Raw genomic sequence first — 16,350 nt, forward strand, 5'->3', positions numbered from 1 at the left:
CAAGTCGGGGGCCCATTTCTCATCTCAGATCGTCCCCGATAGTCGCCAGACGTCATTTGGAGACGAATTTCGCGCCAAGCTGGTTCAGCATTGCCCTATAAGTCATGCACGGGCCTCCGGCTCCGTAGGAAATTGTCTAAAGATTAATTAACTCTCTGTTCACACCTATTTGTAAATTAGCTAATGATGTGCTTTGTAGGTAGTATGCTATTATACTGTGAGAATCGTCTGTACGGCTGAGTGAGTTTGTCTTGTGATTGTTGACCCTGAACAACTTAAAGACCCTTCCTCTATGCCGCACTTCCCTCTTGGGACGGTATGGAATAATAAGAATATCAAAAAGTCTCATTTGCCGATAAATTTTCTTCGGTTGAGCTGCGATGAATATCCACTTTGTATTAGCTATCATGATCCCCGCACAGGCCCTTCACGCCGAGCAAGACGACTTTCAACTTCGCTAAGTAGCTATCGTATAACATCAAAGACCAAACAAAAATGACTAAATGTAGCCCCATTAAGACCATGCGTTGCTCCCCGCCAGACTCTATAAGATATTAACGCTAGCGATAGGGCGCCCGACTGTCACCAATCCCAATATTTAGTCTGGCACCTCGACTAACAACTTGGATCATGTCAGATGTGAGTTGAAATAGACGGTGTCACTACCTGGCATCTATTTCTTGAAATTGGCAACTGAAGTAAATTGCGCTTGTCCTCACTGTTTGCATCGTAGTCATGGATCTCTTCAAGTTTTTTACAAGACACTTTATTCACTGAACGCAATATTTTATTAATATTATAGCAAAAGAGTTCTGAAGTATATGTGCTACAAGAAATTAAATTTCTTTAGTACATTGCACTAATTTTCTTAACGGATCAAACCTTACACTTTTTTATTATTTGTGAGAACTTTTAATGAAGTTTTATTTGACATACATGTGCGATAAGCTAGCTGTATCCTCACTTGATTCCAAGTTTATGGTTCGGAGAAAGGTTTGATCTATTACGCCACCATATCTACAGGCCATAAAACACACATATGTCCCAAAATATTAATTCTACCCACATAACTTAATAGATTCCCAAAGGTATTCTTTGATGTAAACGACATGCGACCTCCTTAAACGTGTATTTCAAGGCCCGTTGTCTTTCTTAAACACTCTCCAGTAATTTATAGTCATCTGTTTCCTTGATCAGATGTACCTGGAATATTGCTCCTTTCAGCTGATATCAGTTCTTCTGTATAAAGTGTCTGGTAAATACTTCTTATTGAATTTATTGTCAAGATCAGAGAAACGTATTACACTTTGAATTCAAAGGCAATGTATGTACCTGGATATTTTCGTTCATTCATCAACCGTTTTCACGCTTGGCGCTGGAAAACAGACACATAAAATATTTATCTCTGTCGGTCAAATAACAATATGGAAATCTAATTCATACTAGTTTTCTATAGGCTTTTTAGGTATGGTTTTCACGGAATTAATTTGCGAGAAATAGATATCCAATACCGACTTCTCCGTGATTGGGTACGCCGTAGATTAAAACGATCCCCTGTCAATCAGGCCGTGTCCTTCTTATTATGTCGCTAGGAGCAGTAATTAATAGGAAATAAAGTTGAATACTCGTCTTCGATTACTGAGCTAATTGGGCAGTAAATTAGTTTGGATCGCTGAAATCATCAACTTTGTTCTGGGAAGAAATCGACAGACATTCATGTTTATTTCATCACGATTGACTGTATTGTGTAATGGGAGTATTTCAAACAGACAATTGGTAATGAGACTTATTTTATTAACCAGATGTCCGCGAGTGCGAATCAAATGAGTATTTCGATATCGACAATTAATTACAAGCTTTGGTATTGACGGAGGTCCCTCGAACAGATGCTATCGTTTAACGCTGATATCCAAGTCAAAGACAATTAAATCTACCTGATAGATCATGTTTTGCATGTTTCTGCTCTGACACAACACAAATCGTTCTGCAGTCGCAATTATCGCTGTGATTTATTTATATTTTGAACATATTTAAGTTGATCTCGTCTCGATAACGTGTCTGGACAGTTTGTCATCGCAGACGATGGTGTGGGACGAGCTCACAGACGCTTGCTTATCTTCTACATCCACAATCAATTATGTACTTGTACTTACAAGACAGTGAGTCAATATCAATTGATCTGGTTTATGTATGTAAGATCGTTCTTTATTCTTTTTTACTTTCCCAATTAAAATACTAAATATTAAATACCCCCCCCCCCCCCCCCCCACACACACACACACACAAATTCTGTTCGTCCAATCTATGCAACACATTTCTCAGCCTCTTTGTTCTCAAGTGTAACGTGGGCCAGCTTGCAGTATTGGAGTTGTTACCTCTGATTCCTGAACACATTAATGTTTACCAATCAGTGAGCTTATTAAAATGCTAAAGCTCTACAGGTAGTGCCCTTTATTTCACACACACACACACACACACACACACACACACACACAGATTCTCGTCTGTTCATCCAGTGTATGTACAAAACATTTCTCAGCCTGTTTTGTCCTTATGTATAATATAGACAGATAGAAAGATTAGTTTGAAATAGCGACAAGATCAAATTTACAACAGATGTCAAGCATTGTTGAATGATGATGTCTTTGTAAGCCATAAAAACCATGGCGTTATAATATTTTCTGACAAATCATGAATAATTTGTAAGCGTCAGTGTGACAATGATGTTGACTATGTCAGCAGTACGTAGGTCTTAACCTGTTCAGTAAGTGGATTAAAGTTTTGCAATGTCAACTTTCCGCAAAGCAAATGCCATTACGCTTTGTTCACAACGTGTGCAGATCACAAATAAAATTTATATATATAAAATCTACAACGCCCGAATGGTGTTCAGTATTTTATTTACAATAAATGTTTGTTTACACAAAACAAAATTTAATCACTTCTCGTAAATGAAAGTGATTGTTTGACGTGCACCCCGCTGTTCGGTGACACACCAAGTATGGACGCACGTAATAAATAAGTAGAGTATCTGTCCAGTCAGGTGTGTGTCGCGGCGAGACTGGACAACCTGTAGCGTCCAGTACAAAGGTCATGGCACGAATTATGTTTAAATGAACGGGGAAAACCACAAAAGGGCAAAATAAATTCAAAGTCTCAACTTCCCAAGAATAAGCACTTATGTTCCTCAGTTTTTTTACCAGAGCACTATCCAAAACTGCTTAATATTTATAACACGTTCCCACAATAGTACATTAACAAAAACATCAACTGAACTAGAAGTAAACGTAAGGAAACACTCAGTGCTAATTCTGGCCAGTAAGTCGACGAACACACACCTTGTGTCGGTCCTCGTCAAGGAAACGTAATTGTGGTCAAGTATTGCATAATACCCCAGGAACCGATTGTTGGAGGACCTTTAACATATTTCAAAGTGATTGTGCAAAAGGTACAAATAAAAATAATTCTGTATATCCAAGTGTCTGTATTCTGCGGCACCACAAGGACTGTCACGTGGTTGTACTGGTGTCAGTGAGGATACAGCGACAGACCTGAGGTTCCGGGGAAAAGTCCAAAACCGGAAAAAGCCCCCGGGTGTAAGAAATGAGCTCTTAAATGATGTCCATATAAAGAAGCTGAGGAGGCGGTGGATGATGGTATTGCTATACCAAATGTCGGGGGCAACATTGGCTTCGCTGCCATTCGAAGTTTTTCTAACTCCGCTTCTTGGAGTCGTTTTGCTTTCGCACGTCTGTTCTGGAACCATATTTTGACTTGAGTTTCCGTCAGATTCAGGGACGCTGAAAACTCCGCCCTTTCCGCAATGGATAGATATTGTTTCTCCCGGAACTTCCGCTCCAGAGCTAACAGCTGGGACGTAGTAAAAGGCGTTCTCGGCTTCCGGTTTGGTTTGTGCTTACGTAGTGTGCATTTTGTAGGTGCTTGGATCCGGGGCGGTGTGCCTGTAAATAATACCAAAGATTAGGAAACATTGTCGTAAACCAACAAATTGGTTTGATGGTGTTTACTCGGGTCAAAAGTGCCTGGTCCCGTTCCGCAAAGGGATCGTAGCGCCAAAATTGTTGTAACTCCCATACTTACGACCGCCGTAGCCCTAAGCTGATGATGACTCCCATATTTGTAGCATAGACTTATGATAGTCGTAGCCCTTCGGTCTCTTTGTGGAACGGGGCGCTGGAATCATAGTGATTTACTGATAGCTGAAAATAGTTTCTAGTACTTTTGATGACATGCATTCTATGTCTAACTGATTAGTCTTCGACCTGTGTACACAGCAATTATTTGCGTTGTGTTTTTTCACAGACCAGGGTAGCTTGATGTCGTTTTCAGACTTATTGGAGTCGAAATAAAATTTTCATCTCTTAATTCCTCTCTGAATTTATGAGGAATAAAAAGAACCTAACATGCCACTTGTGTAAAAAACACATAATACAGTATCTGGTTATATCATATAGCTGGAATATTGCTAAATGCGGCGTTAAACAACAAACAATCAATCAAATTAATCAACCAGACTTTGACCTTTAACCTCGCTCTGTCATTAGGCTTGGGCATGTTCTCGACCCATATCATCCGATATTGTTCTCGCTTATCGTTACTGTGTCGGTTTATCAAAGACGCGAATTTATTTTGTCTAGACATCTGTTATTTTATCACCCGATGCGTTGTGTTACCATGGAAACAATTACAGTATGGTATTTACCTATCAACAAGTCATTATTCAACATTATCACCAAAACATGTATGACGGCTGCAATTGGTCGGCTAGCACTTTTTTTAAATAATGAACAACGAAATTTGCGTGACATCTGTTTCGCAAATGACTGACAACATGTAAATATAAATCATCCATTTCATGTGTCAGTACATTTCAATGAAGAGATGAACAGCGAGTCTAACACAAAAATGTCTTTATAATTAATCAAATGTTAATAGCAGTCATGTTTTGACAGGCATCTTTTTTCCTAAATGACGTTAAAAACTTTGTGGAGTTTATTGGTTCATGGATATACGATGCGCAATGGAGCTTATAAAAAAAGCGTCTACCACTCAATAAATAATATCAGTTTAAGGATTAATTTTTTCATGTAAATATGTCATATATATAATTCTTATTCATTGATGCCGGGAACAAATTCATTAAAAACTCTTTATAAACATTTTAAACAAACTGTTGCCGATGGTTAGAAAACATCTGTTCTGAAGTGTCACGGAATCAATACTACCATTATTGACATAGGAAACAGTATGTAATTTTAAAAGCAAATGGTTTGCATGGTTTAAATAATTCTGCACAGGTTTGAGCGTCAAGTGACAGATGAAATTGTTATTAAATATCTAAAAAATACTTCTTTGTGTAGAGAATAAATATTTCGTTGGTCTGAGACCATAATTCCACACACCATGCACAACTACTGCATTATAAAATGCAAATACATTGCAATCTTACTCTAAAACCTCATATTAGTAAACAATTTGGTTTAAGCTTATATGTTTTATTCAACTCTGGTCGATTTGTGATAAACAAATTTATTAACTTGTGAACGCATGCATCAACGTGTGAAAATAAACAATGTAACATTTACTGTAGAGATTTGGCTTTATTTGATATGTTTCAAGTTTTAATCTTTGATTGATTCACAGATTTTCTGTGGCTGCAAAATGGATTAAGCCTTGTCACAAGTTATTTAAATGTCTAAAGTATTGTATTCTGATTATGTATTTATTTTACGAAAAAGAATTCCCACTTTGCAATTTGAAATATTTCATTTCTGTGTGTAATAAATGTATTACTGAAAAAATAATTAAACTGTTTTACATAATCACACGTCAAGGGTTTATTGCAAGTCAAGGTGAGTAGACCCTGATCGCAGTGTTAGGGCACGCCTACCTATAATGTTACACGTCATCTTTAGCGATAAATAATACTTTCTTCACGCAAACTACAGGTAGTATCGTTAGATCGGTTAATGCCAAAGCGGTTCTGCGATTTGGTATTCGACGTAATATGAACCACGAACACTGTCACAACCTTCAGTGCGAAGTAGTTCACGTCATTTGTAAAGAAACTTCACCCAGTCAGTTTAAAAAGCACTCCTTATTTGCTACATGTTTGTTTTTTCATGTACATATTTTCTTTTACTACACAAAGATCCAGAGAAGGGTGCATTAAGCCGTTTTATGCGAACGTTGCCAACATAAATGTCCAATAAGAAAGTTGTGGATTGAGTGTATTTTCCTCCAATTGTTTATTGCTATATATCAGGTGACACGATTATAAAGCATGTGATATGTAATATTTTATATATTAGGACCTTTTTATACATAACCACATTTATATATTGTATTTTGCGTCATATTGGTACTGCCAAACACTTTACATAACGAGGGAGAGCACCCCTGTACATCTAACTGATAGTGCTGAAATGTACACCGGAGTTATCCTGAAATCGACAAGCTGGCCATGTGTTGTGGTGCTTTTACCATTCCTGACAGTGATATGAGCATCAGTCTAAGTGCCCCAGCCTTGTTACACACAAGTAAATAGGAATTAATGTGTATTCATTAGACAGAGAATCGGCGAATAAGCGGATAATGAACACAGGCTATTTGACAGAAATATTTGTTTTGACTGGCGGGAGAAACAGATGTAAATATCACTATACCGTAGTTCCTCAGGTAAAACATCTTTCTAGAATTACAACATCATTCTTACATATAAATTACAACATAATTAGAACATATATATCCATAAATACTTCTCCGCAGTTCTAAGGATAAACTTTCAGACCGATTTATTTGCGTTGTGTTCGATTAAAATCTAGTTAATACTGATTAACATGACGAACTCTTGAAACAGATATATTGGATGTATGCGGAAGGTGGCCAGTCGATATGCCCAGCGAGTGTGTATTCCGCTAACAGTCTGACTGTTCATTCAAATCAAGAAGCGTACCGTGTAAACTGCGCCCCTCCATATGCCCTGAAAGTTTGAGCTATTTGATATGTAAATGTGATTCGCGTCAACCAACCAATAAAATAAAAGAGGCAGCATTAAATAACATTCCAACCAATCAAATAACATCTTTCAAAAGCGGTGATTTGAAGCTTTAAACACAATGCAGCCGCTATGGTCAAAGTTATTAACTACATTTTCCAATATGAAACACTTATAGAAAACACAGTGACTCGTATTTCTAGACAGGTACTGAGATAAAAACTGTCGGCAGCTGCTAGACATTATGGGATTGAGTCTTCAGTACTCATCGCTGCAATGCTAGTTTAAGTGAAAGGGTTCGCTATTCAAATCTGAAGGGAGTAATTAACGTGATACTTCCAACCGCCGCAAATAGCCTGGTTTGAATGGCTGACGCGAACTACGATCACACACTGAAAGAGTAAGAGTCTGTACGGGGTTACTGTGGAAATATGACCTTAATTTCTCCGAATTGTTGTAGTGTTGTAGTGTTCGGGCTGGTGACAGTACAGGGGTAATCACACCTCTCTGTGTCACAACATCCCAAACACACGATAAAGTAACTATAAATATAAAGCCAGACAATGTTGTAAATACAGTAGAAATACAGCACCTATACTTGGCATAGTCATCCCTCACTCGCACAAACAGTGCGGTATCAATCCCTGGCATATTCGACCCCTCTCCCCGAACAGAAACAGTACGGTATCAATCCTTGGCATATTCAACCCCTCTCTCCCAACAGAAACAGTACGGTATCAATCCTTGGCATATTCGACCCCTCTCCCCGAACAGAAACAGTACGGTATCAATCCTTGGCATATTCGACCCCTCTCTCCCAACAGAAACAGTACGGTATCAATCCTTGGCATATTCGACCCCTCTCCCCGAACAGAAACAGTACGGTATCAATCCTTGGCATATTCAACCCCTCTCTCCCAACAGAAACAGTACGGTATCAATCCTTGGCATATTCGACCCCTCTCCCCGAACAGAAACAGTACGGTATCAATCCTTGTCATATTCAACCCCTCTCTCCCAACAGAAACAGTACGGTATCAATCCTTGGCATATTCAACCCCTCTCTCCCAACAGAAACAGTACGGTATCAATCCTTGGCATATTCAACCCCTCTCTCCCTACAGAAACAGTACGGTATCAATCCTTGGCATATTCAACCCCTCCCCCCGAACAGAAACAGTACGGTATCAATCCTTGGCATATTCAACCCCTCTCTCCCAACAGAAACAGTACGGTATCAATCCTTGGCATATTCAACCCCTCCCCCCGAACAGAAACAGTATGGTATCAATCCTTGGCACATTCAACCCCTCTACCACAACAGAAACAGTACGGTAACAATCCTTGGCATATTCAACCCCTCTACCACAACAGAAACAGCGCGGCATCAATCCCTGGCATAAACAAGGCCTTCTTCCTGCGCATACTGTGGTGATTAAACTCTCATCAATGCAGAATTAAGAACTTACCCCTTCCCTAACTGCCCATTACCAGCATTAACTCAGATGTTCCAGCATCTAACTTGCCCTGCCCTCGTGAGAAGAACGTATTTCTTTAATTTGAATAATTGTGTTTTACAGATTCTCTTAAAAATAAAAGTAATTCCTACTTATTTACCTTGTTTTACGTACACACACCGGCAGCTACTGTGCCTCAATAAGAGCACGTTTACACTTCTCTTCTCTTGAATATCGATTACAGCATCAACTCGTTTAGCAAACTACAAAATTATTCCTCTCTAAATCGTATCTAGTAATCACATTGTTGTAATAGATTCTCACTGATTCATCTTTGATTGACTCATATGTGAATTACAAATTAAGGCGACCTTTTCATTGCAGGTTTTCCAAATTCCTCTAACATACAATGATACGAGGTGGCTTTTTGATAGCACGGGATTTTATTACAATTCCCGAAACTATTCACCATAATTCAAATACTATCAATATCTTCAATTCTATTCAAGTATTTAGTAATAATTTAAGAGAGGGATGACCCTTGTAATCTTTCGTACATTACAAGTCATGCTTTCGCGTTACAGGTTTTAGTATTGCTCAAGCGCCAAGGTCATTCCCTTGCCATTCTGTATATAGTGTCTGTCAGACACAAGACAAGTGTATTCTGCCCCCGACAGCTGATTGTGGGCGTGACGATTACATGTGCAGTGATGGTATTTGTCCTCCTCTAAACACACGGGTGTATCAATCCAAGGGTGCGTTGTTGATGTCAGCTGCACTTCCGCGTGAATTAAAACGTTTTCAGATACTTAATGGCAGCTGTAAGTGTCTCGTGGTGTACCGCTGCTACCTATATAGCGTACCTACATGAACTCACAGCGATAAATGAAACTGCGTTAAAGATGCAGACGGATTATATTAGCCCAATGAGTTTAACTTCTTAACACCATCTCAACACACAGTGACTTATCAGAGAATACTTAGTAATTGATGAGCATTTAAAACAGTTTCTACATGACATGGTATCCAGATTCGTCTGTATTGGTTTAATTTTCGTACATCGTCGTCCTATCCATAGCGGTCCCATTGATAGCTGGTCACACCAAGGAAATATTACAAGGAAATTGGAAGATTATTCAGGTCAAACTTCTTAAAACTTGTATGATTTCTGTCTAAGGAGGAGATTAAAAGACTTCACGGCTTGTGAAATCCGTTCAAATACTTCAATTGCTCTAAATAATAAATGAATACTTTCGTTAGCCAAGCGGAAAACAAGAAGTAGAGAAGGCTTCATAATGTGCACAGGACGTCAGGATAGACTGGGGACAGTTTAAAGCAGTGTCCCGCTGTCGTCCTGTTTGGCGACCGACTAAGGATATAAACGCTTTGTTCCAGTGACGAAACTATTTACGAGAGAAGTTATCATTAATCGATAAAAGTCGGTGTATTAGAAACTTGGTTTGGTATTCAATAGAAACTTAAGATCTAAACACTTAAAATTGTTTAATTGCAGGTGTATTATATTTCACACAGCTGGCTGATTGTATAGCTTGCGTAATCTGTGATACAATTTAACAAAAAACTTAATTGTGTACATGAATATGTCCTCAACATTAATATTATGAATTACTATAGAAAGATAGAAAGATTTTTATGGCTTTTGATAAACTGAAATAGCTATTTCCTGTAATTGGGATGAGCAGCATTATTTGATTTTAGGTTTATAAGGGATCCGTGATCAAGTTCAAGGTATCTCAGGAACGATGGCTTAATAAAACATTTTTCACCTTTAAAAAAACACGAATATTTTACGTTTGCATTTTATAAAGTAACATGTGTTATGTGTACTACCGAATTATCATAAAATACATATGAATATAAAACACATATTAATTCCTCCTGGCTGCGTCTAGAGTATCTTCATTATGTTATAACGCCGGGAGACGGAGGCCACATACAGATTTATTCTACAGATATATTTTTAAATTATTAACGAATGTAAATCAACCCTACGTTTCTTCAAACATCTTAAATAACTGACACATGGTCCTAAAAGATGAAAGGTTTTTTTTTCATGTTCACGCATTCTAAACTGACTTAATAATATTGTACCCTTTCTACTCGCCCCTCAGTGATGCGTGTGTTCTAGTCGGATCTTGATGTCTATCTGTCATCATCCTACATCATTAAACTTAAATCTAGGAATACACGGCTGGTACAGTGGTTTAACAAATAGCATTGTATGGCAAAACAAGGGCAGATAACCCACCAGCTAATATATCAAAGTTATCAACTGCTTGCATACAATACCTTCATATTACCTTTCATTTAAAAACAGTTATTTTCTTGAAAGAAATACTTCCTTTCGCACCTGCGTCTCCCGTAATCCAAACACGTTTTCCATCCAACTTATCATGACTATAATCTTCAAAGGACAAGGTGTAATGAGACCGGTTCTGGCCACGTTCCGATGACAAATGTCAAATTGAAACAAAATGGCCTTAAATTCACTAAAACAGTTCATATGACTGACATTTAACTTATTTTCATTAAAATTTTGCATCGGATCCAGTGGTATGATAAAATGTATGAAACAATGCGTAAATGTACAAGCAAACAATGCCTTCGGTTTGTCGGATTTAGGAGGAGGGGGGAGGGGTGTGGGGGGGCAAGAATAGTCTTTATAATACTTCGTCCTTTTATATATACTCATGCTCATACCTAATGTCACCCCTATACTTAGACGCATATATTTAGGGGTAAACAATAAGAACGAACATGGGTATATTTATTAAAGAACAAACAACCCGTTGAGATTAGTATTTAGTAAGCGACCAGTGTAACACTCTACAATGGGCGCGGCACGTGATAACGGAGTGCCCAGAGTAAATGGTGCTGTCACTCGTGTTGTCCATGTCATTCAACCTCACACCATATCTTCTCTGGCGTTTAGCAGGATGTTGATCTAGAGCCTAAATATACCAGCAAAAGAAACAAATTTAGCAAAAGAAGCGGACAAATCGACATGGAGCAAAACACCTATGTTACCTGTCAACGCTAAGTCAAACAGCAACACTCAAGAGCGCCCGAGGGGGAATAACTCCGTAAATCACTCGGCTGCCAAAGCCGAAAAGCATTCAGTGAATTTCTCAGTGTGTGGTGCCCACGTCTTTCCCTCTCGAGGGCCTATTAGTCTAATTGCAGAAAGCGATAAGAAAGTTCACAGCCAAATGCCTACACAGTTAGCACCAGAATGACTTCAAACTAAAATCCAAATGACATATCTATTAAATTTCACAACGTATCGAATTGGAATTTCGCAAATTCGGTTGACGTCTGATTCAAAAGCGACAAATGGTCTCGTTGACATAAGCGCCCCTTACGACGTCAACAATTAGCCAATCCGACCTAACCTATGTCTGTCAGCGCCATCTGGGAGATAAACACACTGGCAGGATGAACATAATTACCCTAACGACTTCCTATAGGAAATGTTAACAATCGTTACTTTAAACGAACATAGGTTTGTTTCCGGCAAGTGCTGAAAAATAACAGTACTGTCAATATAAGTAGGCTTGGCTTAGAACATTATCTTAATTTACCAGTTTCTTGAAATGGCCTCAACGTCATCAGACAGTTTCATACCGGATACTGCCGTTCATTAAAGGGACATAATCTAGCTGATATGATAACAAAATTAAATTCCCAACAATGTGTTGTTAATAAAAGCGACAAAACAATCCGTAATTATAAGAAATCTCTACTACAAGAAGAGTCCATTGTACGATTCCGACTATATCACGAGCATGTGCTTTTCATCCCTGACAAATTGTGATGACATCAAAGAAACGCCAGTTGTAACGTTCTTCGTAACGAATGCTATTTATTCGGCACTGTACTGAATACATCAGACACAAACAGCTCACTTTCTGAAGCGTTTCTCCTGTCGAGAAACACAGCATTAAAACGTAATGTCCAATGCTGTCTTAGTTTTGTCAGTTGGCGTTTGTGTCAATGCCAACAATAAAGTTTTCCCGTGGTTCTTAAACTGAAACTGAAATGGGACTTCTTTTATATCCACACGTATGTATATATTGTTCTAAAGAGACGCCGATCTGTTCGTGCGCAGGTGCAATACTTACATGTATATCGCTATAAGCAGTCATTCAGGTCTTCCAAATGGCAGTATTCCTTTAATGCCCACAACTGCCACAACATACGAACATCTGGCACTGAGAGCACTGAATTACCACGTGATCCAGATCCTTGTATTATCACATATACACGTTATATCGGCAATATCAAAAACTAATTACTTCTCGTGCGCAACCTTTGGGTAGAACCCAGTTAAGAGATCATTTGTCATAAAAAGACCCCAGTTTTATTTGGTATTCGTTAATTTGTAGCCATCACTTAAAAATGCAATTTAGTGTTTCCGCTTTCAAAGTGCAAAAAGCTGTAAACAAATTGTGATAAGATACTAGCAATTTGAAACGAAATTATCAGTGCTGCGAAGATAATTTATGGTGGCAAATAGGTTATGGATAGTTTGATAATTTACCACACACATTTGGGCTGAAATTATCAAATGCATTAATGCCCGTCGTTAAGATGCCTTACGTCATAAAGTTTATAGAATGTCACGTGATCTGGATCAAAAGAGCTCGAAAGGTATCTCAAAGATAACAAATACATGTAAAAATATTCTATCAATGATTTGTTCCTTTGAGAAGTTAAATTCAGCTTTCATATTTCAGCAGGCAATGATGTTCACATTGCTCTTAGTCCCCATATCTGTTAGCAATTTTAATAAATTACACCATGTGACATGCCGTTTTAAAACCATTAACATTATCTTTTGGGTGAGCTCTTTTCACTTTTGAAACACTTCTCAAAGGCAGCGCACACACAAATCCGGGCGATCATTATCTCTGTCCATTCACTGCGTACAGGACAAAACAACTTAGGAAACGACTTGAATGCAGAGAATTGGCATTGTGTGTTACCACAAACATTCAAATGGAAATAACTTTAAATACATTTTTAAAACTGTTTCACTTATAAAAACTAGTTTGCTGTGTTTCTTTGAAGCATACTGATCCTCTTTTACCAATTCTACAGGCAGAACCCATGTGCTCGATGGATGTTGGCAGGTGGAAACGAACATTGGTCACAACATTGTTCTACACGCCAACACCGCTCACGTTGTGTTGCTATCGCTGCATCCTGCTACTGATGATACTTGCGGTTGCGTAAATCCGTAGTTGGGATGAGGCGATTTAAAACAGTTTCCGACTGAATACATATTTTCATACTAATTATCACAAACACTAAATCAGAGACCATAAAATAGATTTGATGGTGACTGACTAAATCTACTAACTTGGGTACACCCGAAGTATATGTTGGGTTTTGTGATGAGGTAAGCATCCTCACTGCAAATATAATCAAGTATGTAGTTGTAAGATCTTCAAGGATTTAACACCCTGCTTATCGGGAGTCTAGAGAGTAATTCCTTCATGTGGGTTACACAACGGGGTAGTGAAATAGCGAGGGTGTGAGAGAAATGGATCAAACAGGAAGATTTCTAACAGGTGCCATCGTGAGCGTGTTTGTTTCAATTATGGTGAGAAAAGGTCCGCAAAAGTATAGAAGTATTTCAGATAAATGTTTTGACAGCAAAGCGACATATATCTGATAATTGTAAACCCAAGAATCCTGGCGCGATATCCCAGCGTTGGATTAGGCTGGAACTAGAAGCAAGGAGATTGTGGCAAGACTTCCAGGGCCCAGTAGTTTTGCCTGCATGTAATTGGTAGGATTGTATTAGTGAGGGAACTAAACTATAGATTTCTTGAAATAGACTAGGTAACGTTAGTTTAATCTAACATGAAATGATCATAACATCATCGCATGACGATGCTTGTATTCTCTTAACATCATCATCTTCAAAACGAAAATGGCAACTAATGAATATGAATGTCATGATGGGACCGCGAGGCCTCTATTTCATACTTGTATAGCATGAGACCAACTAACAAGTCTTGGTTGACCCAACAGAAAGGTGAGATCCCGTTTACACAGCACAGTGTTCTATTACTCTCCTTGTTTCCCTGTTTTAATTGTTACATTAATTAGTAACGTATATTCAGTTGTCGGGCACGGAGTCCCGGGATGCCAGTAATTGCTGATGCGAATTATGACCGGTCGGCAATCACACGTTGGAGTAGTTTGAATCGACCTGTTCACAGAGGACACGTGTATATGTCTTTCCTAACACTTCTGGGGGACAACCACTTCATTCATTGCGTCTCGGTGTGTTCTCTGCTTACCGCTCATGCCACCAACTCATCAATAATTTATGCAGAAACAGAAACCGTGTTTAAACAAACCAATTGCGGTAGAATTTTAAATCTAATTCGAGTGCAAAATTAATGTGACTTATTGCAGCTAAGAATGCGAATGAGGTGTACAAGTGCTATCGATCTCGATGAGGCCACACTGGTGAAGAAGACGCAATAATGACGGAGACAAAACGGAACCTTGTCTATTAACCAATTATCACAGAAGGCACTTATGCGAGAATTACCGAACATTACTTGGCAGAATTAATTAATTATTTACTATAGAGAATTCATGAGAACCTTAAACGATGGATTTGTAATGCCTAACATGACAGCTGACGAACCGTACCGTCGCGCGTTCTCAGTTATGCTAGATCATATGGCAATTGAATAATTACTTCTTTTAGAAACAAATAGTATCAGTAGTCAAAAGAGATTTCTACTGGCCCGGATGAAATATCTTGACTACAAAATCACACACAACTGGGGTAGATCTCCATTTTACCATACATGTTTGTCTTGACAGACGAATTATGCTATTACAGAACGTTCATCCAGGAACAACTTAATATTACTTATGAACACGTGCGTCTTTAAGCTTGTGGGAAAACATACCTGGAGCAGGTTTCATTCAATAGTTTGCCTTGGGTATATTTATAAGTAATTCGAAGTCCAAAAATAAAATGTAAGTAACACAGGGCAAGGAAACAGTATTGTTCTGTCAAACAGATAGGTTCGGACAAAAAAAACATTCATATATAACGTTAGATGCATATGTGTACCCTCGTTCGAGCTGGAAACCCCAAATTAGATAACAAACCAACTACCTTTTAAAATGCAATGACAAAAATTAATTTTACATCAACATAAACACGCAGATCTGCTCTTTTTCAAACATAAGAGCGGTGTGTACGATAACATTTTGATATAACAGTTTAAAAAAACATGAGACAATTGAGATTTATGGTGCTGAAAATAATTTTGATAATTGGTCCATGCTTGGCTTCAAAATTAATACTCTATATGTACGTTTAACTTTTTTAAACTTCATGTTGGTTTTGAAATCATTATCATCCAATTGATCCTTCGCTAATGAAATTATTCTGGCTTTTTTCTAGTCCCCAACATCGACATTACAATCTGTTTATCAAGGGCGTTCAGATCGATGTCACTAACAAGCATGGAAAATTCTGAAATAATTTGAAATCAACAGTGTGTGAAAAGTTTACGCTACAGCTTTCAAAACGTTTTGAGCTTTCAAAAAGATCTATAAGCTACAAATCTATAGCAACACACCATTTGCTGTGGGATGCATGTGTGTAATACCTTATGATTATGCGACATGCTAGAAGCTGACTAACAATGACTAGTTGACTTGGATTTTAACTTCTTTATTCTTTCAATGCATAAGTCAACTTTATTCATTGTTTACTATCTGACGTGGGGTAGGACTTTACTTTGAACACTATATCCAGCTTATTGCAAAATTACCAGCACCGATATATTTAGTGAAAATAAAAAATAGGTTCGG

The 16,350-nt window shown here is 38.2% G+C and overlaps 1 protein-coding gene across 1 annotated transcript in view; it reads right to left on the reverse strand.

The window, feature by feature from the left end:
• Positions 1-2,898: 2,898 nt before the first annotated feature.
• LOC139452860 (homeobox protein MSX-3-like) overlaps positions 2,899-16,350 on the reverse strand; it is a 20,847-nt gene continuing 7,395 nt past the window's right edge. The window contains exon 2 of the mRNA XM_071234498.1: positions 2,899-3,962. Coding sequence (XP_071090599.1) covers positions 3,529-3,962 — 434 coding nt within the window. The 3' untranslated portion in view covers positions 2,899-3,528. The remainder of the gene's footprint in view (positions 3,963-16,350) is intronic.

The sequence above is a fragment of the Haliotis cracherodii genome, unplaced genomic scaffold (genome assembly GCF_022045235.1).
Source record: "Haliotis cracherodii isolate W230 unplaced genomic scaffold, xgHalCrac1.p SCAF_9, whole genome shotgun sequence".
Classification (NCBI taxonomy): Eukaryota; Metazoa; Mollusca; class Gastropoda; order Lepetellida; family Haliotidae; genus Haliotis; species Haliotis cracherodii.